Source organism: Muntiacus reevesi, chromosome 3 (genome assembly GCF_963930625.1).
Source record: "Muntiacus reevesi chromosome 3, mMunRee1.1, whole genome shotgun sequence".
NCBI classification, from domain to species: domain Eukaryota; kingdom Metazoa; phylum Chordata; class Mammalia; order Artiodactyla; family Cervidae; genus Muntiacus; species Muntiacus reevesi.
Window position 1 is genome coordinate 99,531,318 of NC_089251.1, and position 22,839 is coordinate 99,554,156.

Consider the following 22,839-nt stretch of genomic DNA (forward strand, 5'->3'; position numbering starts at 1 on the left):
CCTTCCTTTGGTTCGTGATGCAACCCTCACCCACGTTAATAGTCACCATGGCTTGTTCTGTGTTGCCAGCTTTGGCTCTCAGTCATGTACAGACATTGGCTTCTTCTTACCCCTTTCTCAGGTTCGTGGAGGGTCTTAGCCCTTTGTTCTGTGAACTTAAAGACACCCAAAGTGTCAGTTGGACTGGGGCCCTTGGCTTCATGGGGGCTGCAGCGTGGAGCTCGGTAGTTGCCTGAACGGGCCTGGCCCTGACTGTGGAGCTCAGAGCAGGCAGCCCTTTCCAGAAGCGCACTGTGCCCAGGACCTGGGCTCAGCCACGTGGCCTCCTGCAGACCCCGACGGTGGTCCAGGGCTGCCCTGTGCCCGATGTCACCCCCGTCTGATGTCCTCTGCCCACCGGCCTCAGGTCCACCACAAGGCCTTGTCTCACTGGCGCTTCCTGAGAAGCAAGAGGACAGACCTTTGTGGGGACAGGTCTGTGTTCCTGAGGGCAGGGAGTGACTGCAGAGCTTCAGCGACAGAGGAAGCCAGCCCCGCCAGCTCCAGCTCTCACCAGCCGAGTGCACCCATGCGCTACCTGTGAAAGGACAGCCGTGGCCCGCTGGGAGGACAACAGCAGGCTCTCTATATGACAGGTGCCTGGCCCAAGGCAAGAGCCTTATTACACCCATTGCAAAGAGGAGGCAAATCGAAAGTGCAATGAAACTGCAAGTGATAAAAATGACTCAGGATAGGAGGAATGAGAAAGTCATGTCAGAGAATCTTCTGCAAAGCTTGTAACTAGTGAGGGTTTAGAGTTAGACAGCTGGCAACTGAAAAGGAAATAGCATATCAAAGTTCCTTTAAATTGGGTAATTGAAAAAGTATTCACTTAAGCCTCTGGTATCTTTCTTTCTTTCTTTCTTTTTTGATGGGGTTGAATGTGAGCTTTTCTTAGCATCTTGGCTCATCATGAGAAAAATGAGATTTCCCTCAGTCAACACTTAATTGGAAATTTTGTTAAATATGCGACAAACTTCGGATCATTTCTTAATCTGTATTTGTATTTTTCAGGATATAGCTCCTATGTCCTTTTGTTCCTAATGCTATAAAATTTTAACTTAAATGGGCTCAGTGAAAATGGCCTTTTCTGGTACCATTACCCTGCGATAACAGCTCCTGAAGACACCACTGAGACCCAGTTTAGTCACAGGTCCCTACACCAGAAGGGGAGTGAGATGTCAACTAGTTAAACTTCTGCTTGAGGTTTGACTCTTTGTTCTGCGTGCCCACTCAGAAGCGATTGTCCAGCCTCTGCCCCTTCGCCTCCACCCCGGGACCTGACCAGTCTCTGAGGCACCTGTCCTGGTGTCCCAGCTCGGGAACATCATTAACATCTTTGATTGAAGTGATAATGGCACATTTCATAACAGGAGCTGAGCTTTCAGCATTTCTAACTGAGGGCTCTCCTTCCTCATCATCCTCTTTCCTTCTGACCCAGACAACTCATACCTAGCATGGTACTGCCACTTATCATGCTTCCTTTCACATGGTAGCCCAGTCCTCTTTATCTCTATGGAGTGGCCCAAGGAAATTCTAAAAGCAGTTTCTAATTCGCATTCCTAATGGGCATAGAACACAGAACATTGTTGTTTAGTCGCCAAGTTGTGTCCTAATCTTTTGGACCCTATGAACTGTAGCTTGGCAGGCTCCTCTGTCCATTGGATTTTCCAGGCAAGAATACTGGAATGGGTTGCCATTTCCTTCTCCAAGGGATTTTCCTGACCCAGGGGTCGAACTCATGTCTCCTGCCTTGGCAGGAGGACTTTTTACCACTGAGTCACCGGGGAAGCCTGACATAGAACATACTGCCCGGAAAATTTCTGATCAGTTTCATATAGAGTGAGAAGAAACTTCAGCCTGTTTTCTTTTGGTGTAAGGACTTTCTAACCGGGCACAGACCCCTCTGTTTTGTAGGAAAAAGAAGGGGTCCCCCAGGCTGATACTTGGTGAGTTTCTAGAAAGAGTGAAGCCTTCTGACCTCCCTGTTAGCTGGGGAGAATGGGATACCCTCTCTGGGCTCTTGGAGATGCAGGGGCCAGGCACACACAGCTGTCATCGGAACTGTCCTTTGCAGCTGCCTCTGAAATTTGATCTAACCCAACGAGTCCTCAGAAAGTAGGCTGACATGATGGTGTTCCCGTGCTGGAGAATTAAAAAATAAAACACTCCCACAAAAGTACTGAACATAAAGACACTTTATAAAGTATTTCAAGGGTTTATCCTGTCCCACCGTGGACATCTGCGAATATTTGCTGAACGACTTTTATTCCCCAAGATAGGTAGATTATCCTTGAAGATGCAAAATATCCATGAAGATGGAGAAACTTGCTGCAAGATGGACCCTCAGAAGCGCCTGAGGAAAATTCTAGTAGGCAGTCCTCACGATCCGGTCCAGGGGCCAGCAGTCCGGTGTCACGATCTCTCAGGTCAGTCCTCACTCCCCACCCCACTGCCCCCTTTCAAATAGGAAACGATCTTGGAAAGACAGCTCAACAGTTGGAGGATAAACGTAGCAAGCCCCCTTACTCTGACATGAAGGTATACGGGAGAATAAACCTCTCTCTTTATCTGTTCTCAAGAACATTCTGTATTCTAAAGTGTTATGCTGGAAGGCCGGCCGATCGGTGAACACCCTCTTGGTGTTCAGTTAAGTTCTGCTGCTCTAGGAAGACTTCCATCTGATTAAGGAAAACATGGCATGAACCACGTACAGCAGAGTGGCTACATATGAAAACACCTGCAACCGAGATAAATGACAATTAACTGGCTATTCACGGGGGAGCTTGGAAAGCCACGGGCTGTCCACGCTGGGCTGGCCGCTCTCGTGGTGCTCAGGGTTGGCAGCCCTGGAGCGTGTGGACGCCCCTGCTTCCCATCACACATGCAGACGTGCTCTGTGTGGAGCCCTGAGCACAGACTCCAGGTGACCTCACGACACGCTGGACTTGCGTGCCTGCACATGTCTTCACGTCAGCACTGCCTAACTAGAAACGAGGGCCCCCAGAGACCCCTCCAGGGATAACTGTAGGCGAATATGCCCTGCTCTTCATGGATAACTTTCTTTCTGCACACCAGTAGGACCAGAGCCCACCAGCTGTGATCCCAGTGGCCTTGGCCAAGAGAGTTTGAACACGTGGGTTTGCCGCCTGGATACCTTCTAACCCCGACTGGAATCTTATTCGGAGGGAGCCAGGCCATAGGAAGTGAGGGGCTGGGATGGGGAGGAGGGATTTTGAGCTTTTGGCAAAAGGAGGGGGCTTACTGAGAGAGCTGTTGGGCCAGGAAATGCAGCAGAAAGGTCACTCCGTGCCCTTTCAAGGCCCCAGTCCACTGTGTTCGCTTGGGGAGTGTCACCCAGCTCTGGGGGGCTGGCCCCCAGAGGTTTCCTGCCCCTTAGCAAATATCTGCACCTGGCTTGTGACCTTGGGTGTGAGGGTCAAGAGTTTCCAACCCAGGCACAGCATCCTACTGGCCGCAGTCCCGTGACTTGAAAATCGTCATAAAACCAGCAGTCATGGTGCCCCTCTCGCCCTGCCGCCACACCTGGGCGAGCCCTCACCCTCATTGCCAGGGGCGGCGAGTAGCTTGAGTTATTTAATAACCAGGCAAGAGAATCCATCTGGGAATCAGACACACTGTCCAAAGGGAGCAGTCACACCTGAGTGAGAAGCCCCTCAGAAGAGACCTCTGCCTATCAGGCGGGAGCAGTGTGCCGTGTGGGGGACTCAAGGCCCAGCAGAGACCCTTGGCAGAAGCTCCTCAGAAGAGGAGCAGGAAGACAGACCCTTATTTTAAAGGGAGGTCAGGAGACGGCACAATGGTGAGAGTGAGAGCCAGGACCAGGAGTGGACGTGAACTCAGGTCCTCAGAAACCCCTCTCCATGAGCAATGGCCATTGCTGTCCACCACGGCTAAGACCCCGGAACCACCAGAGTTCTCCAGAAATTTCCAGCTACTTTCAGGCAACTCTCACCAATCCTCGGGATCCCTCTGGTGCAGCCTCTCTGCTGCCAGCCCAGGAGAGAGGGGGAAGCTGAGCTCCTGAGGAAGGTGTGGAGAAGAGAGTCAGATGCTCGTGAAGGCCAGGTGCAAGGGGGAGAGGTCTTGACCTGCCTTCTCACATCCTCAGACCGCCCCCACCTCCGCCGCCGCCCCACCCTAGGTTGTGGGAAGGGCGTGTGTGGTCTGGGCAGGGTCTGGGGTTAAATCCTGAGCCTGTATTCATGATCCCTTCTCCCCCAGGCTTGGACACAACTGATATTTTGAATACAAAGATGTGACTTTAACAGGAAAACGGGATCCTATTCCCCCTGGTTGGTGGGGGAGGGGAGTGTGCTCAGCTCAGCGTATCTGCCCGTAGGCAGCATTTAGATTCCTGATTCTGCCCCGGTGACTTTGCCAGAGTCTCCTCATGGCTTTCCAACTGAGCTCACAAAGATATGGGGACAGGATCAGTCATGGAAAGGAGAAATAGATGATGCTGGTGTAGTCATCAGTGGAACAGTAAACAGCAAAGAGAACAAACCTCTACTTCCCCGCCCAGCGATGTGGAACAGCCTCACAAACCTGATGTGGGGAGAGAAGCCAGACACGGGAGAAGGCACACAGCTCATGAAGACCCAAAGCAGGTGAAGTGGACCCCAGCAGCCAGACATCAGGACAGGGTTTATCCTGAGTGAAGGGGCATGGCAGGGCGGGGCACGGAGGGACTTCTGGAAGCTGCTTATTACGTTCTGTTTCTTAGTCTGGATGTTTGTTACATGGAGGGTTGTGAACTATGAATAATGGATGGATTACGGAAATTCATCAAGCTGTACCCTTGTGTCCTCACCTCTCTAGAAGCCTATTTGTGCTGTTATTTAGTTGCTAAGTCCTCTTTTGTGACCCCGTGGATTGAAGCCCACCAGGCTCCTCTGTTCATGGGATTTCCCAGGCAAGAATACTGGAGTGGGTTGCCGTTTCCTTCTCCAGGGGATCTTCCCAATCCAAGGATCAAACCCACGTGTCCTGCATTGGCAGGTGGATTCTTTATGGCTGAGTCACCAGGAAAACCCAAGACATCTATGCTGTATTTTGATAGAAAGTAGAAAAGTCAGAACATGGTAGAGCCCAGCGGTTTTCAACAGTTTGCAATGACCAGTGGACAGGGTCATTAACTCACCCCACTTGGATTGGTCAGTCAAGTGCTGGCCCACTATCCACATTCCATCTAGGTTTCACTGCCCTTGTCTGCAGTAATTCTACAGAAACGGTTGTCAGATGCCTGGCTGATGTCTGTTCAGAGAGAAGGCTTCTGGGGTTGGGTTGGGGGTGGTACCTGTGGTTTTTCTAGTGAGCGGGCGATGAAACAGTCATCTGAAGGTGATGGAGGAGGCGAATGACTGTCTCGCAAGGGAAAGAGAGCCTGCTGTGATTCTGTTTAGAATCCAGCCATCTTGGGAGATGAACTAATATGGGAGAGGCTCCCACACTGTGGGACAGTTGAGGGGGTCCCAGGGACCATGAGGGAACCCTGCTTATGGAACTGGGGAGCGGCTGGGAGCTGAGGGGAGTGTGTGGCTTCCCCGGGGAAGGGGATGGGCCCCTATGGACGAGCTGACAGGCTTCAAGGTTCTCTCGCCGAGACCCCTCCCTCTGGGAGCAGGAAGGGCACCCACACTAACCCCCTTCCCAGAGCCCGCCGGCACCCACCCTGGGGGCTTTCTTTGAGCCTCTGTTCTGCCCCTCCCCACAGGGGTGGGGGTAGCACAGCTTTGGCACGGGGGAAGAGCATGTCATGGTCTGTCATCACATCCGACCTTGGGATTTCCTTAATTCATAGGGTGCTGACGAGAAATCTGGGCGCTGTTTCTAAAGCTTTTTCTCAGTTTTTATAAAATATCCACAGTTAGAAATGTATCTGATGTAATGAGTCAGCATACTGGGGCAAGCCCAAACATGCATAACTCTGGAAAAGAGTTTTATGAAATGATATATTCTCTTATTCCCTGTCATCCTGACCCATCCCAGCAACAGAAGATTCAGATTACGACCGCACAGCCTGCCAGAGGGTCTGGCTTCCCAGGCGGAGGACGTTCCTTTCAGAGCTCAGAGACTTGCAGGCAAGTCTCATCCCGTCTGTCCTCCTAATGGGGTGAATGAAGGTGGTTCCAGCCCCTGTTCCACCCACTGCTCACTGGGAAGCTTCGGGGGGGGGGGTAAATAAGTCGTCCACAGGGGCTCATACACTGCTCGGCCCCGCGGCCATGTGCCCTCCTGCACCTGCCTTCTCCAAGCCTGCCCGGCCTGGGCAGTACGGCATTGACTGGTGGTCATGGGAGCCCGGGCACCAGTTCCCTCCTCTGGGGCTCTGTTTCTTCAGAAATGAGGGGGAGGTTTATTTTTAATTGAAATCTAGTGAACTAAAAAATAACAGGGAGGGCCTGGGCAGCCTTCCGCTCAGTACCTTTGACAGCGGGAGCTGTGAACAGGGCACCTTGACGGAGGACTCACCACAGCAGAGATGTTTTCATGGTAAAATTTATAGGAGAAGCCGTCTTGCATCTGGATGGTGGCCAGAGCTTCCAGGACAGAGGCGCCAAAGTAAAACAGGGAGGCGACAGAGTGGTAGGCTGCATCCTGTGGGGTCAGAGAGAGCCATCAGAGAGACGGGGAGGCCAGCCGGGAGACCTGGGGGGCCTGTGGTCCCAGCAGGGCCTGTCCACCCCGCCTGACCCTGCCTGGCCTGGGCCACCGCCCCACCCCCCTGCTCAGAGACCCTGGTCTGGGGGCAGAGTAAGGACTTCGATGGAGGAGGGGGTGCTGCTTTCCTGTGAGGTGGGATTTAGTTGTGGGTCGGGGAGCGGCCCTTTCTGCGTGCAACTGGTAGAAATCAGTTCTGGGCCCAAGAAGTGTCAGCTGTGGTCACAGTCCCCAGTTTGGAGGTGGCCTCGGTGGTCAATTCGGAAAGAAAGACTCAGGCCAATTGTATTGTTGTTTTGTTGTTAGCTTTTTCCTTGAAGGATGACCAGGGATGGGGGCTCCAGTTATGTTTAAAAGCAAAACAAAAGACCTTCCCTGGTGTCACAGTGGGTAGGAATCAATTGACATGCAGGAGACACGGTTCGATCCTTGGTCTGGGAAGACTTCACATGCTGCGGGGCAGCTAAGCCCGTGTGCCGCGGCTCCTGAGCCTGAACTCAGGAGCCACAACCAGAGAAGCCGCTGCAGTGAGAAGCCGGGCACCACGACGGAGAGAGCCCCCGCTCACGTCAACTGGGGCAAGCCCGAGCAAAGCAGCCAAGACCCAGCACAGCCAAATAAATTCTTTTTTTTGCAATAAAGCACTAGAGCAGGCTTTTGAGTAGTTAGGATTTTCAGGGGGTTTCCAAGCCTAGGCTGGAGGCCTTTGGAGAGTACGGGGCCTGACTAACAGCCCCGTGCCCGTCCAGGGGAGGTCAGGGCAGGTGACCCAGGTGTCAGTTCCCCCCTTCACGGGCCTCAGGCAGAATTCATGCGAAGAGCGATCACAGGCCATCCCTCTTCCCCGCGTTAGAGGCGGAGATGGGAGCAGGGCAGTGAGCACTCCTCACACAGGGCAGCCGGACCCCCCCCCGCCCCCTCCCGGAGGTGAAAGCCAGTCCCGCTGGGCGGTGGGAGACGCCGACCGACCCCTGGCAGGTGTGGGAGGGACAGGAAGGGATGTCAGGCTGCTGGTTTCCAGGAGAGGGGTGATCACAGAGGAGAAGGCAGAGCCCCCGGAGAACCAGGCGGGGACAAACAGTCAGCCTCCTGCGCAGGAGCCCTGGGCTGCTGTGGGCCGCTCGGCCTTGGAGGGCTCCTCACCCAGCACTGGAAAAGCCTGCCTCCCAGGGGAGTGTCCATCACTACCCCCTGCCCCCAGACACGCAGGGCCGGACTCACCAGGGTGATCCATGAGGTTCTGTTGCCGTGGGCACCAATTACATACAAGAAGGCCAGGATGGTGGTGGCTACGAAGCAAAACACTGACGCGAACATGACCCAGCCCTGGATTAGGGGAATAGGCACGTGGGACGAGGAGATCAGGATCCACACCAGCCCCCCAAAGACCTGCAGGAGGAGAGGGAGAAGGGGTGACGGTCAGACCAGGAGAGCCCAGGCCCAGGAAGGGCCAGACCCCGAGGTCACGCTGGGGAGCCAGGGGCACTTCACAAATATTAACTCAGTTCATCCTCACAGCGTCCCAGGTGTGGTTCTGTACCCATTTGTTAGAAACAAAGGCATACGTGACTTAAAAATGTTATCCCTAGAAAGGATTTATACCATCCAGTTTTATCAGTAAAGGGCAAGTTCTGAGATTATATCTTTCCTAGTATTTTTTATAGAAAAATATCCCTTCGGTCGTCGGGGGAAGGCTATGCTGTGCAGTTTGTGAGCCAGGAACTGAACCCAGGGCCTAACCACTGGACTGCCATGGAACTCCCCCAGATATCCTTTCTCTTGTAAAATGGTAGTGACCAGCAGATTCTGTTGGTCTTGGCCAAACAAATTAGCCACACTATATCATTAGCATTTAATAAAAAACTTGATCTTGAAATCCCCAAGCCTCAGAAGTTCTCTGACTGTTGGAGGGGGGGTTGGAGTGGGGAGGCCCAGGTCAACCTGATCTAAGGTTTCCTAGGACAGGCATGAGACAAACACTCCTCCCTGCCGTCATTATCCAGAAGACACCCTGCTTAGTGTCCTCAGGGTTGGGGAGCCCCTAGGATCGTAAGGACAGATGTAGGAGTCGTGACCTCAGTGCCCCAGTCCAGCTCCCCCTGTGGACAAGGCACAACCGCGCTGGGAGTCTCTGCACCTGCCTCCCCTTCTCCTGGTCCATCTCCATTCCAGTGAAGTCTCCCTAGCCAGAAAAGGCCTGGGCTGGGACACAGGTGGACACAGCTGTGCAGTCAGAGGCTCCAAGGAGCTGCAGAGCTTGGCATCATCCTCCTGAGGGTCTGGGGGTTGAAGACAGGCCCCCTCCTATCCCTGCAGCCCCTGTGGTGTGACTGCACATGGCTACACCTTGACCCTGTCTCCCTGAACCTGCTGCCTGCTTGCTGGGCAAGAGGCAGCACTTCCTCACAGGTGTTCTCTGAGCCTCTTAGCTGAGAAGCACCAGGGGACCATCACATTTGGGTACAAAAATTAGCGCAGTGAAGAATCTGCAATGATCAAAGCCAAGGTGGGCCCAGTGAATCAGATGCAGGCAGCTCTCACCGGAAACTTTCTCTCGCGGTAACTGAGACCTAGTGGGACACACTTTCCAGTAATCAGTGGAGCAAATTCCACCAAATAAACCCCCCCAGACTGCCGTAGAGTGAGACGTGTGTGTAGATTCATCCATAATTGCCTTGAAGATCAAACAGACTGCTAGGCCTTTTTCACAGGAACTGGGACAGAAGATGTGAGCATGCTGATGGGTGAGACGGACTTGGACTTGGAAGGCACCAGAGCTTGGCATGGAGAAGAGGGTGGATGTGGCATGCCCAACACATGAGCAGGGGCCTGCTGGCACGTAATGTGGGAGGGCCTCCCCACCAAATCCGCTGGAGGAGGCCCCGTAGCATGGAACTCTTGGGCCTCAGCTTCCTCCACTGCGAATGGCACTTTGGGTGGTATGAACTGCCTGAAACTGTGTGCATGCGTGTGAAGCTTCTGGCCCTGTGCCTGGCATCACCCAGGCAGGGGGAAGACTGCTCACCCAGGATGCCAGCAGCCCAGGGCATACAGACCCCAAGTCAGTCAGTGACAACTCAGGATGATTACCAGCCCTGAGTGGGCAGAGTAGCACCAACTGGGACAAGGCCCCAGGAGGTTTGAAGGGAGAGGTGGACTTAGCTGATTTCGTTTGTTTTTAATCACTCAGTGATGTCCGACTCTTTGTGACCCCGCCAGGCTTCTCTGCCATGGAATTCTCTAGGCAAAAATACTGGAATGGGTTGCCATTTCCTTCTCCAGGAGATCTTCCCGACCTAGGGATCAATCCCACATCTCCACCTCTCCTGCACCGGCAGACAGATTCTTTACTGTGCCTGGCCAAGTGGTCAGGACGAGGCTTCCCAGGGGAGGAATGAGCAGCTGACCGACCCAGAGGCTGCTGGAGCAGCAAGGACGGCTTAGGAAGGCAAGAGGTTGGGGCACAGGGGTGGGAGGAGTTGCGGCTGGAGGCAGTGTGACCTCCACATGGGACTAGTTGCTGGGCCACCTCAAAGGCTTCCCTGGCCCCACTCAGTGGAAAACCGAGATTCAGCATAAATCATGTGGCTGAGCCAGTGCCGGGCCACACTCCACCTACAAAGTTTGCAGAGAGCAAACAGCAAGCCGAAGCGCACACCCAGGAGATAAGGCGTCCAGGGCAGGGAGTGGCCCACCCCACCCTGGCCTCAGGACCCCACTGGCCAAATATTTGTCAAGAGCGAAGGGGTAGGTGAGGGTTCAAGCACCTCTCCTCCTAAATGAAACCCGGAGGGTTTCCCAGCACCCAGGAAGCACGCTGAGAGGCAATGGTTCTGAAACGTCAGTCACACCAGTGGGGACATGGCCCCAGTTTCCAGTCATCCCTGTCACCAGGCCAGGTTCCCGGCGCCCCTGGCCTGCACCCTGGACATCATCCTCCATAACAGAGGTGGTGAAGCCGGCAGGGGTGGTCTCAGACGAAGGTCTCTAAGATGAGTGGCCTGGGTGTGACCAGGGTTGAGCTCTCTCTCTGGGTCCCAAATCCCCATGCTGGAAAATGGAGGCGGCGCCTGGGCTAAAGCACGGTCCTTAACCATCAGTCTACACTGCCTGGGCCACCTCCAAAACCCCAGTGCCTGGGCCTCATGCCCAAGAGAGGAGCAGAGTTCTAGGACAAGAAGCGGACATCCCAAACTCTTTGCAAAGGCTTTGGAATGTGTTTCCGTAACACAATCCGTCTACGGAGGATGTTCCGGTAACTCCTGTCAAACCAGAAGAAATGGCTTCTGTCTCTGGTATCTAGCGATGCTGGCCAAGATGCCACTCCAGGTCCCAAGTGGCTCCAGTACAGAGTTTCCTTTCCTTTTCTTAAGCTTCCATCCCTGTTTGGCCCTGAACGTGGGAGTCACTCGTCCTTGGGTGTCCTCTGGATGCAAGGACACGGCCTGTGTGCATGAATGGAGTAGAGCTGGGATCTGAGCCACCCGGGTGTTTTAGGACTGGAAACTTCTGTCTTTCACTCTGTCTGGGTTTAGCTGCTGAGTGGAGGTAAAGTGCTATAAGAACCAAGGGTATTGTACAAAACTAGACAAAAAATTGCCAAGAAGTTTTTATTGGTTGTTCACCCCCATCAAACAATTTTTGTGAATAAAATTTCTTCAGTAGGTGGTCTTGGGGAGGGCTCTCATGTGAATTCAGAGTAGGTCCTTTCTCTCTTTTTTTTTTTTGCCACTCTGCAAAGCATGTGGGATCTTAGTTCTCTGACCAGGGATCGAACCTGTGGCCCCTGCATTGGGAGCTCAGAGTCCTAACTGCTGGACCACCAGAGAAGTCCTCTGTCTTTTCATTTCTGAATTAATCAAGAGGAGGCAGGTGAAAGTGGTTAAGGGTATAGATTTGGGAATCCTCGAGTTTGAATTAGTTCTCCCACATTTTGCTGGTGACTGGTTGTCCCTGGGCTGATTCCTTCCCCTCTGGTCCCTATCTGAAAAACAGTGACAGCAGCAGTGCCCACCCCATGGAGCTGGGGTGAAATGGGTCTATACCTACAGGAGGCAGCCCACAGTGAGTGCCCTAGATACTTGCTGTCACGACTGGCATATGATGGGGAGAAACCTCACCTGTAACCACGTGCAAACCCCAGTCAGTCAGGATGGCAACAAGTACTTATCCCCGCTAGACCTCGCTGGGACCCAGAATTTTAAAATAAAAATAAAATTCCAAAAGCATCGAAAAGTGAAGACCCTACCATCTCCCGGAAATCAAAAGTTGGGGGAAATTTATCCGCTTCTGCAAAAGGGAACAGAAAGGACATAAAAAGATGAGAAAGCCTTCCTTCAAACAATGAGCTTTGGTTACAAGAGAGGGAAAAGGATTCCATCGGCACATTCTTGAGACTGGCAGACCGTCTCCATCGCTTGTGCAAGGCTGAGAGCTCTGGGGCCACAATTGTCCAGTGTTTTCACTGCAGGACTCGGATCACTGAGGACAAGGCAGAAGAATTGCTCAAATTCTCTGAATATTTTTCTAGGGTTCCATTTTACTCTGTCAAGGCCACCACGAGCAGGCACTCTTCCAATAACAAGGCAAGACGTTTTCCAAAGAGGACGTCCCATGCAAGGTTGTTCACACACACACCTAGTAGTGTGGTCCCCGGGGTCTCCGTGTCAGAATTCTCAAGCTCCCAGGGCAGCGGGTGGTCCAGAAGGCATGTGTAAACAGGAGCCTGTGCCTCTAACTCTGGGGGGTTACAGGGAACTGGCCACAGAACATAGTCAGCTGGGACCTCCAGGCCCTCAGGTGCTCTCCTAGGAACAGCAACTCCAGCTGGTGTTTCTGGAAGTGTCTGTACTCTTGGAACTCTTTTGGCAGTCAGGGATCATTACGATGCCAGGCGGGCCTATGAGGGTGGCCTGACCTGTAGAGCAGCCATGTTCCTGGAGAAGTAGCAGTCCCAGCTTTAAGTCTTGGTTGACTGAAAAGAGCAATCATTCCATGAGGTGGAGTTTAGGGCATTTTCCTGTGTGTGTGTGTGTGTGTGCACACGTGCGTGTGTGTAGAGGCTGGCTAAGGATAAACTACTGCAAAGAAGTATAGTTTGGCCACCTGATGCAAAGAGCCGACTCATTGGAAAAGACCCTGATGTTGGGAAAGATTGAGGGCAGGTGGAGAAGGGGACAGAGGATGAGATGGTTGGATGGCATCACCGACTCAAAGGACATGAGTTTGAGCAGACTCTAGGAGATAGTGCAGGAGGCGGCCTGGGAAGAAAGGCCAGAGCACTGAAGCCTCCCCCAGGGTCCAAGAAAACTTCTGAGGGGGAGGGTGGGGTCTCTTCCAGTTCTGACAGGCAGAGAGAGAGGGAAGCAAGCACCAGTCCTGATGTGAGCCGCTCCACCCTTGTACTGAGGGACTGGGCTCCCAGCAAGTCTAAGGAAAGCCTCTTTCACTTGCTCACTTCCTCAGTCACCTACTCATTCATTCATTCACTCGTGCATTTAGCAGACACAGAGCAAAGAGCATGGAGGGCAGGTGCGCCCAGGGAGACAGACTTCATGCAGAACCACACTCGTACCTGGAGCCCACCTCTCCCTTCCTGTCCCGTCTCATCTGGTCCTACCGCCGAGCCCCACCTGAGCAGCCCTGGGGCCACCAAGGGCAGAGCCAGGTCCTGGTGAAAGTGTCGGCGTCCCAGTGAGGATGGCCAGCTAAGCACTGCTCCCCAGGGCAGGGAGAGAGCCCAGAAATTTGCACAAGGCCCCCTTCTCTGACCCTGTGAGATGTCTGGGGCAGGTCAGAGACTCTCTGTGTGGGGACCCTCTCCTCCTCTGAGGCTACTGTGATGGGGAGCACCAGGAGACGTGCTAAGGCTTCGTGACTCAGTTTACTTTCCAGGTGCTCTGCCCTTTGGCCCCTTTGTCAGCAGGCTCGCTCTTTCTGGGGGACCCATTATGACATCACCCTCCCAATATAGACTTAGATAGTGTCCCTTTTGCTTCCCAGCTGGCTCAGGTGGTGAAGAATCCAGCTGCCAATGCAAGAGATGCAGGAGACTCGGGTTCGATCCCTGGATTGGGAAGATCCTCTAGAGAAGGACATGGTAACCAACTCCAATATTCTTGCCTGGAGAATCCCATGGCAGAGGAGGCTGGCGGGCTACAGCCCATGGGATCATAAAGAGTTGGACACCACTGAGCATACATACATGCATTCACTGCTGTTGCTGCTAAGTCGCTTCAGTCGTGACCGACTCTGTGCGACGCCATAGACAGGTCCCTTTAATCTGAGGATGAGGCCAGGACTCAGGGGCCCTTGAGTCTGTTGGTGAGGAGATGGATAGAGGTTTGGGATTCAGAGATAGGCTGTGAGTTCAGGTCCGTAGCTGATGTTAACAGGACGAGTGTGTCCAGGCCGGAGTCCCTCCTCCCACGGGTTGCAGGGAAATCTCCACCGCCCCAGTAACCACTCCTTCTCTCTCCATAAGCATGCGGGGGTGCTTCTCCCCCTCCTTCTTGCTCCTCTCTTCTTGCCTCTCCCCTCCTAGCCTGACTGCATTCTAACAGGAACCAAGGCTCCAGTGTGGAATGTCAGGTCGGCTGAGACTGGCTGTGTGGCCCTTCTTCCCACTGCCCATCAATGGGTGACGGCTGGTGACAAGGCTTTTCTTCTGGTTCCCACAGATGTTTTTAGGTGCTAGGACCTTGGTGTATTAAAATGATTCAACACAGGGGTTGTTTTGCCCCAGTGTGAGCACAATATTAATCACATAGTGGGATGGACAGAGTCCCTTGGACTGCAAGGAGATCAAACCAGTTAACCCTAAGGGAAATCAACCCTGAATACTCATTGGAAGGACTGATGCTGAAGACGGAGCTCCAACACTTTGGCCACCTGGACTCACTGGAAAAGACCCTGATGCTGGGAAAGACTGAAGGCAAAAGGAGAAGAGGGCGGCCGAGGATGAGATGGTTGGATGGCATCACTGATGCAAAGGACATGCACTTGGGAGAACTCGGGGAGATGGTGAGGGACAGAAAGAGTTGATGTGCTGCAGTTCATGGGGTCGCAAAGAGTCGGACATGGCTCAGCAACTGAACAACAAGGGAGGGACAGGGAGCCTGGGAATCAAGGTGGAGTCGAGGCTGCTACATTACCTTAGGACTAGTTACACCACTACAGACTGCCCACCCGGAAGCTACCAGGAAGCTCGGCTTCCCACCAGAGTGCAGGAGGCAAGTCAGAGTCCCGTGATGCACAGAGTACCAGGGCCCTGCCCTATGCGCCGTGGACAGTCTGGAAGCTGTGAGGAGCTGACCCACGTCTCCCCGAGGCACTGCCTCGGGGCCCAGGGGTGTCAGCCACTTGGTGTCCTCACATCCCTCAGCATCCAGAAAGAACACCCTCTGGGGCATCTCCTCAACGCCTACCCCAGGGGCCCCGGTCCAAAGCACCAAGTCCAGGTGTCAAGTGAGAGCCAGGAGGAAGCCCGGCTAGGCTTGTCGGAGGCACGGGAGCTGGGGCCCAGCACTGAATCCAGGAAGAGCCAGCCTCCAGCCAGGTGCAGGCTGGCCCCACCCCACCTCGAGGCCGGCCCCAGGTGACCCAGCCCCTCCCTCAGACAATGTGTCCTGAGTCCAGAGCAAAGCCCTTGGATAAAGAAGACGTGGTACACGTGTACAATGGAACATCACTCAGCTATATAAAAGCACAAAGTAATGCCATTTGTAACAACATGGATGGAACTAGAGAATCTCATCCTAAGTGAAGTAAGTCAGAAAGAGAAAGACAAATCCCACATGATATCACTTATGTGCATGTGCGCTAAGTCACTTCAGTCCTGTCCGACTCTTTGCCACCCTATGGACTGCAGCCTGCCAGGCTCCTCTGTCCATGGGATTCTCCAGGCAAGAATACTGGAGTGGGTTGCCGTGCCCTCTTCCAGGGGATCTTCCCAACCCAGGGGTCGAACATATATTTCCAGCATTGGCAGGCAGGTTCTTTACCACTAGCGGCACCTGGGAAGCTCTGATATCACTTACACATGAAAACTAAAATATGGTACAAATGAACCTAGCTACAAAACAGAAACAGACTCACAGACACAGTGATCAGACTTGTTTCCAAAGGTGAGAGGAGGAAGGCGAGGGACGGACTGGGAGTTTGCGGTTAGTAGATACAAACTTCTGCATTTAGCATGGATGAACAATAAGGTTCTCCTGTATAGCACAGGGAACTATATCCAGTCTCCTGGGATAAACCATAATGGAAAAGAATATTAAAAGCAGAATGTAAACCTATGGTTGATTCATAACGATGTTCGGTAGAAACCACTGCAATATCGTGAGGCAATTATCCTTCAATTAAAAATAAACAAATTAAAATAAATAAAAACAATGTGCACATGTGTAAACCTGAGTCACTTTGCTGTACAGTAGAGGTTGGCACAACACTGCAAATCAACTGTTCTTTAATTAAAAATAAAAAGCCAAGGCACTCCTGCAGCGGCCCAGAACTGCGTCGCCGGCAGCGCGACCCTCCTCCATGCTCTCTGGCACCGGGGCGGGGCCGGGGGCGTGGAGGCTGTGGGTGCAAATAGCCAACCTGACCCTGAGTGTGAGCTGTGCCTTTGCAGGGGCATCTGGAACCTGCCTCCTCTCTTCTGACAGCGCTCAGACAGAGAAGGGGGCCCCATCAGCGTTGACTTGGGGGTGACTTATGGAAAACTTAAAAGTAATCTTTTTCAAGGCGGCTTGGTCATGATGGACACATGCACGCACAGATCAGGGAGACAGGCCACATCTTCACACTTAGTATTTTCCAGAAAACAGCTCAAAGTCACTGTTTCCTGATCAAAGTAGCCTTCCTGTTCTTGAAAAACTTGAAAAGTGACTTCTCAGCTCCAAGGACAAACCCCTGAGAGGCTTCTACCTCCCTCCCTTTAGAGAAGAAGAAAAGTGAAAACCCAACTGTGCCCTTAACAGTTCCCGGGAGGGGCCGGCAACACAGGAGAGACCCAGGGCCAGGAGTCAGAGGGCACAGTCAGGGAAGCCAGGCTGCCCAGCAGGGCCAGCAGGGCCGGCCCCCTCCCTGGTGACTGGAGGAGAGGCCCCTGGCTGGGGTAACAGGAAAATTAACCCAGGAGCAGAGAGATGCTTGCCAGGAACCCAGGGGAACCTCAGGGCACCCGGCTCCCCGCCCAAGCTTTGCACTGTCCCCCCTTAAGCTTTCAGGGTGTAGACTGGCCTCCCAAGGACCGCTCCAAACCCAGCTGGGTCACTGGGGGCCATGCAGTAGGTATCAAATGCAGATTCTTGGACCTTCCCAGGAACTAGTGGCTCAGAACCTCCAGGGAATTTTTAACAACAAGGCCTTAGGCGGGTGTGGGCTCCCCAATATCTCTGAGCTGTCCCTAACCCCCTGGGGGAGTTGGGGGAGAAGAGGGAACCAGGCCTCACCCAGGGCTGCCAGGTGGGCAGAGTGATCCCTTTTGCTGTAGGCGGAAGTTTGTCATGGGTGTTGGGCGAATTCAGGACCTGCTGTCACTGCAAGGAGGCCCATCCTGGAGATGGAGTTCCCAGGCGAGTGCCTCCCCTCTCTGAGCCTGTTTTCCCCCCAGCTCTAAAAATTCTAGGTTTCTGGGATTCTACAGCTCTCATTCCCTAGGGGTCTCCAGGCTGCCTTTCCCGTGGAGCCAGAATGCCAACCTCCCATTAGAAAACTGCTTTGTTATCCTGCCCCCACCCCAGCCCCACTGTCTAGTTCCCGTTCTGTGGGTCTGCCTTTCCCCAGACAGCTGAAGCTCTAGGGTAAGTGCCAGGACTTCTCTCTGCTCTGCTTAGTCGCTCAGTCATGTCCGACTCTTTGTGACCCCATGGACTGCAGACCGTTAGGCTCCTCTGTTCACGGAGATTCTCCAGGCAAGAACACTGGAGTAGGTCGCCATGCCCTCCTCCAGGGGATCTTCCCAACCCAGGGATCGAACTCAGGTCTCCTGCATTGCAGGTGGATTCTTTACCATCTGAGCCATCAAGGAGCCTGGGAATACTGGAGTGGGTAGCCTATCCCTTCTCCAGGGGATCTTCCCGACCCAGGGATCAAACTGGGGTCTCCTGCATGGCAGGTGGATTCTTTACCATCTGAGCCATCAAGGAGCCTGGGAATACTGGAGTGGGTAGACTATCCCTTCTCCAGGGGATCTTCCTGACCCAGGGATCAAACCGGGGTCTCCTGCATGGCAGGTGACTTCCCTACCAGCTGAGCCACCAAGGAGTCCCGAGGACTTTTCTGGTCACTGTCAAATAATAAAAAGCCCCCAGTCACTTTGGGTCCCTGAGAGTCTCACTTTAGTATTAATAACTACTATGTTCAGGCTTCCCTGCAATGCGGGAGACCTGGGTTTGATCCCTAGGTTGGGAAGATCCCCTGGAGGAGGGCATGGCAACCCACTCCAGGATTCTTGTCTGGAGAATCCCATGGACAGAGGAGCCTGGCGGGCTGCAGTCCACAGGTCATAGAGTCGACACGACTGAGCAACGAAGCGCACGGGCAGCACACGTTTAGTCCACTGTAAGCGTCGGCACGGCCAGTGGTTCCAGGTAGTTCCCCACCTTCACCCCTCAAACTGCACACCACAGGCTTTGCCCCTCACCACTTGACCTTCTCTGAGTCCTCGGGCTCCTGAGGTGTGCAGGCGTGGGTGGGGCAGCAGCATGCCTGGAGATGTGGGTGGCGGCCCCAGCACACTCTCCATACAAATGTTCTCTTAATGTCTTCTAGCTCTGCCTCTAGCAGGCTGGGGAGGAAGGAGTTGGGGGAAAGATTATTACATAACCTGTTCTCAGGCAACCCCGCCAAAGGTTTTGAAAGGGAGGTGTCCCTCTCAAAACTTTGTGAAAGAAGTTTCCTTTGGGGACCCTGGCTGGAGCTTGAGACAAAAGCATCCTATGTTAACATCCTGTTTTCTGAACATGTCCCAGTGTCATGAAGCCCCTGGCTTAGGCGAGAGCAGTGGCAGGGCGGGGGAAGGGAAACCAGAGCCTTGGCTCCAAAAGGAAAAATTCCCTTGGGTGGGTGAGGGGGGACAGGCCAGAGCAAAGCCCTGGGTGGAGCTGTTGGGGGCAGGGGGACATTTGACATTCCACCTGCGCCTGAAGGGGGGTGTACACCTGTGACCCACCGCCTGCTGCAGCCCCAGGGCCTTGGTGGCTCTGGGGCGGTTATGGAGACAGGGTCTTGCCACAGCCTTCAGAGGTCAGGAGTCCAAGGGTAGGGGTGCAGGCCTAGGGAAGGGCTGCCTTGCTCCACCCAAGCCACCACCCTTCCCTGCTCCTGGGCAGTTTCCTGGTCTTGGGGAGCTCAGCAGAGCTCCACCCTGCAGACCTGGAGGCTGAAAGTTTGACTGCGTCACCTCCCAGGCTACTGGGAGGTCAAGCATGAGAATATGGACTGTGAGTAATCAACAACTTGCTGGACCACAGATTTAAAAAATAATGAAGCCTTTCACACCCATTGGACTAGCAGAAAATTACAAAGTCTGACTCTACCAAGTGAGGCAAGATGAGGCACAATGGGGACTTTGATAAGCTGCTGGTGGGAGTCAGGAGGGTTATACAGTATGGAGACCTTCTTTCTAAAGGAATGCAAAGTCAGCCGGAGGCTTGGGAGGGGCCTCAGCAAGAAGGGGTCCTGAGCTTAATTAAGCTTCATCAGCTTCCTGGTAACCTCACTTATGAGTTGGAGTAACCATTTTGGACATCAGTGTGCTAACATTTGGGAAAATGAGGGTATGCAATCCCTATGACCCAGCGAGTCAAATCTCTTTGTGTTCTCAAAAGAAATTCCCCAAAGTACAGGAGCAAACTCAAGAATGTTCTTTGGCAGTGCTGTCTGCTAAATCACATCTGTAAATTACCCTAATGCCCATCAATAAAAGACCGAATAAAAAGTGTCAGTGTGTATAAACCTCAGAACAAGGTTGTATGAAACCCATGTTGAAGAAGGAAGTGTACCATCCTTTCTATAAAGCAGGAAAACATGAAACCACACAGGTGTAATCATAGATAGTTAGGGGTGCAGTAAAAGTCTAACACTGAACACATGTTCAGCCCAGAGGTGGTCCTGAGGCTGAAGGGAAGAGAGAAAGATAATAGCAGAATATCCAGGTGGCTTAGATGTCATCTGAAAGCTCTATTTCCTTACCACTGAGAGTAAATAAGGAAAAATATTAAGATATAATAAAGTTGAGTGATAATTACATGAATGCCTATTAAAGTATGTATACTTTTCTGTCATTTTTGAAATAGTTTTCAATTTTTAAAAAGTGAAAACGAAGATGGCACAACAGAAAACTAACCATTTAAAATTGACCTGTTCAATAGCATTTAATACCTTCAGGATATTGTGCACTCACCACCTCTATCTAACTTCAAAACATTTTCATCATCCCCAAAGGAAACTCCATACCCATTAAGTTGCTCCACATTTCTCTCTTCTCTCAGCCCCTGGCAAACCACCAATTTGTGCTCTGTCTCTAGAGATTTACCCATTCTGGACATTTCATATAAGTGGAATCAAATACTTTTGTATCTGGCTTCTTTTACTTAGCATAGTGTTTTCAGGTTTATCAACATGTTTCAGTACTTGATTCTTTTCTACAGTTGAATAATATTCCACTGCATAGAATATCACAATTCATTTATCCATTCACCCCTTGATGGGACATTTGGGCTGTTTCCATTGGTTGACTATTGTGAATACTGCCTCCATGAGTACACATGTTCACACACCTATTCAAGTCGGGCCAAGAGGAGGAAGGTGTGCCAGAGTCTTTTGTATTAAACCCAATGAACACATTTAAAAAAAATTTATTTATTTACCTATGCTGTATGGCTTTTGGCATCTTAGTTCCCCAATCAGGGATTGAACCCTGGCCCTTGGCAGTAGAATGGCGAATTCTTAACCACTGGACCACCAAGGAATTCTCAACACATTTTCTTATGCTTCTTGTTATGATGCTCCCCAAATAGCTACAAAGGCAGAGTAAACAACTCATTAGGGCAACTCAAGAGATACTAGCAAATCTGTGGCTTAAAAATCTTTCTGCCCCATCACACACTTCACCTTTAGCGTTCATCACTTACAATCACCAAATTCTCTCGCTATAAATACAATAGCCTCTGAAGGGACAACCTATTGCTTACTATACATGCTCATTTTCAGGCCAAGTGCTGAATAGAAGCACAGAGATGAGCCATTTGGGGAAGGAATTTTCCAGTGAATGCAAACCCCTTCCACTTTGGGACTGGGTGTCCCCACCTACAAATGGTGTGGCTGTGCTTAGAGGCGTCTAGAGCTTCTTCTAGATGTCACTTCCTGGATTCTGGCTAGCACCAGGCTTTAAAGTTACCCTGTATACATGCAGGTTTGGGCTCAAGCTCAGTGATACGGTGCCACCAGGCAACCTTGACCACTTCAGCTCTCTCCCCCGTGGGCGCCCCCCCCAACCCTCCATGGGTAACAGAACCTGCTGGGTTTGCTGTTCACGCCTTCCCCAACCAAGCAGGAGGTAAGAAGCTGGGGTCCCATTTTTAAACAGGTTGGATGTCTTCTTTACCGGCTAACACTCTAGGCAGTCACTACTGCGGTGGGGGTGCAGGGACAAGAGTCTCCTGGCTCATGGAACCGCACCCAGGAAAGACGTACAGCCTGCCCCTTCCCAGGTGAGGGCCTGGGACCCTGGGGAGCTTAGGCTGAGGGTGGTCTGCAGCCTCCCCACAGAGAGCACTTTCCAGGAGCCCTGAGGAGGGGGCGCTTTCCCACAGTCTCCCGTTGGGGCTTCAGTGTAAGGAGGGACCAATAGCAGGTGCAGAAGTCCTTGGATGCTCAAGGTCAGCCAAGTCAGGGCCCGGCTTTCAGGTTCCTCCTCCTTCCCCCACACTCCACACTGTGCACAATGCCTGTGGCAGAGCAGTCACAGCCTGTGGGGTTATTTCCAGATCAAAGTGGTGGCCAATTCCCTCACTCACCAGAAACGTTCAAGAGAAAACAACCCAGATTCGGCTCCTCCTATGACATTAACCCCATCTCCACCCTTAGCTTGGTAATACGCAGGTGTCTTTTGCTGATTTTTAAATTTTAAAACAAAATCCTAACCCTGGGGAGAGCTGGGTGCCTCTACAAGGACGCTAATCGCCAATAAGCCCATGAGAAGCAGGTTGGGAGCGCACCTTTGGACCCGGAGCGCTCCCAATGGACCCGGGCCAGCTTCCGACATTTGATCCGTGTTGCGAGTTTGGTTTTTCCACCCAAATCTCGGAGACGGTTTATCTTGGGCTAGAAGGGGCCAAAGTAGCATCGCGGGGTGGGGGTTGGGGAGAGCCTTTCCTTCCCCGGCTACCCGAGGCTCACGGACCCTCGCGGCTTGCGGCAGAGGAGAGCGCACTCCACGACCCATCCCGTCTTGCCTTCCCCGGCGCCGGCGCCGGCGCCAGGCGCGCCAGCCACTCACAAATTCAAAGATGAAGAGCAGGTCCGGGAAGGTGGTGAAGACAGCGAAACCGCTAGGCAGGCTGCTGACGCCGGACGCCGCTGAGGGGGCCATGCTGGCGGGTTGGCGACGGCCTCGGAACCGGACGGGACGAGCGCAGCTCTGACTCTGCGCTGACCGCTCTCTTGCTCGGCGGAGCCCAGTGGCCCGGGCGCCCCCGCGCGCGGGTTAAGAGCAGGGGCGCCCTGGCCGAAGAGGGAGGAGCCCCGGCCGCCGCCGCCCGGTCCCCGCCCGAAACCGCGGGGTGCGCCCCAAGGGCCCTGCCCAGCGCCGTGGGCGCAGCCCTGAAACACTCCGAGGTTGAGACTGGGGTTTGACTCCTGAACCCCACGTCTGGGCGCCACCTTCCTTCGGAAGCCGAATAGCCTTTCGGTGAGGCGCTTCACACTCTTTGCAGGTGATCAGCATTTAAGAATGATCACCATCAACAGCTAGGCTCCCCAAACTCCGCAGGCACCGTGGCGCCTCTTGGATCAGCATGGCACAAACTGTTCTTAAGTTGGGGCTCTTTTATCTTTCTGCCGGGTGCGTCATCCAAGTTCACCGTGCCTTGCAGGGACCAGGTACGGCCA

At 53.0% G+C, this 22,839-nt stretch overlaps 1 protein-coding gene across 1 annotated transcript; it reads right to left on the bottom strand.

Annotated features, from left to right (window-relative positions):
* Window positions 1–2,228: 2,228 nt before the first annotated feature.
* Window positions 2,229–22,452, bottom strand: LOC136164611 (myelin and lymphocyte protein). Its single transcript, XM_065929821.1, has 4 exons — window positions 22,229–22,452; window positions 7,945–8,112; window positions 6,535–6,660; window positions 2,229–2,779 (listed from the first exon to the last, which is right to left on the bottom strand). The coding sequence occupies exons 1-4, from the start codon at window positions 22,319–22,321 to the stop codon at window positions 2,705–2,707; spliced, it is 462 nt and encodes a 153-aa protein (XP_065785893.1). The 5' UTR covers window positions 22,322–22,452; the 3' UTR covers window positions 2,229–2,704.
* Between the last annotated feature and the right edge of the window lie 387 nt (window positions 22,453–22,839).

Bases quoted from the DNA above. Each gene is read 5' to 3' on its own strand.
- LOC136164611 (XM_065929821.1), bottom strand. From the start codon at position 22,321: ATGGCCCCCTCAGCGGCGTCCGGCGTCAGCAGCCTGCCTAGCGGTTTC. The intron at 6,661-7,944 runs GTGAGTCCGGCC...CTGACCCCACAG, and splicing joins GAACCTCATGGATCACCCTG to GATGCAGCCTACCACTCTGT. The intron at 2,780-6,534 runs GTGAGTCCTCCG...TCTCGGTTGCAG, and splicing joins ATGAAAACATCTCTGCTGTG to GTGTTTTCATATGTAGCCAC.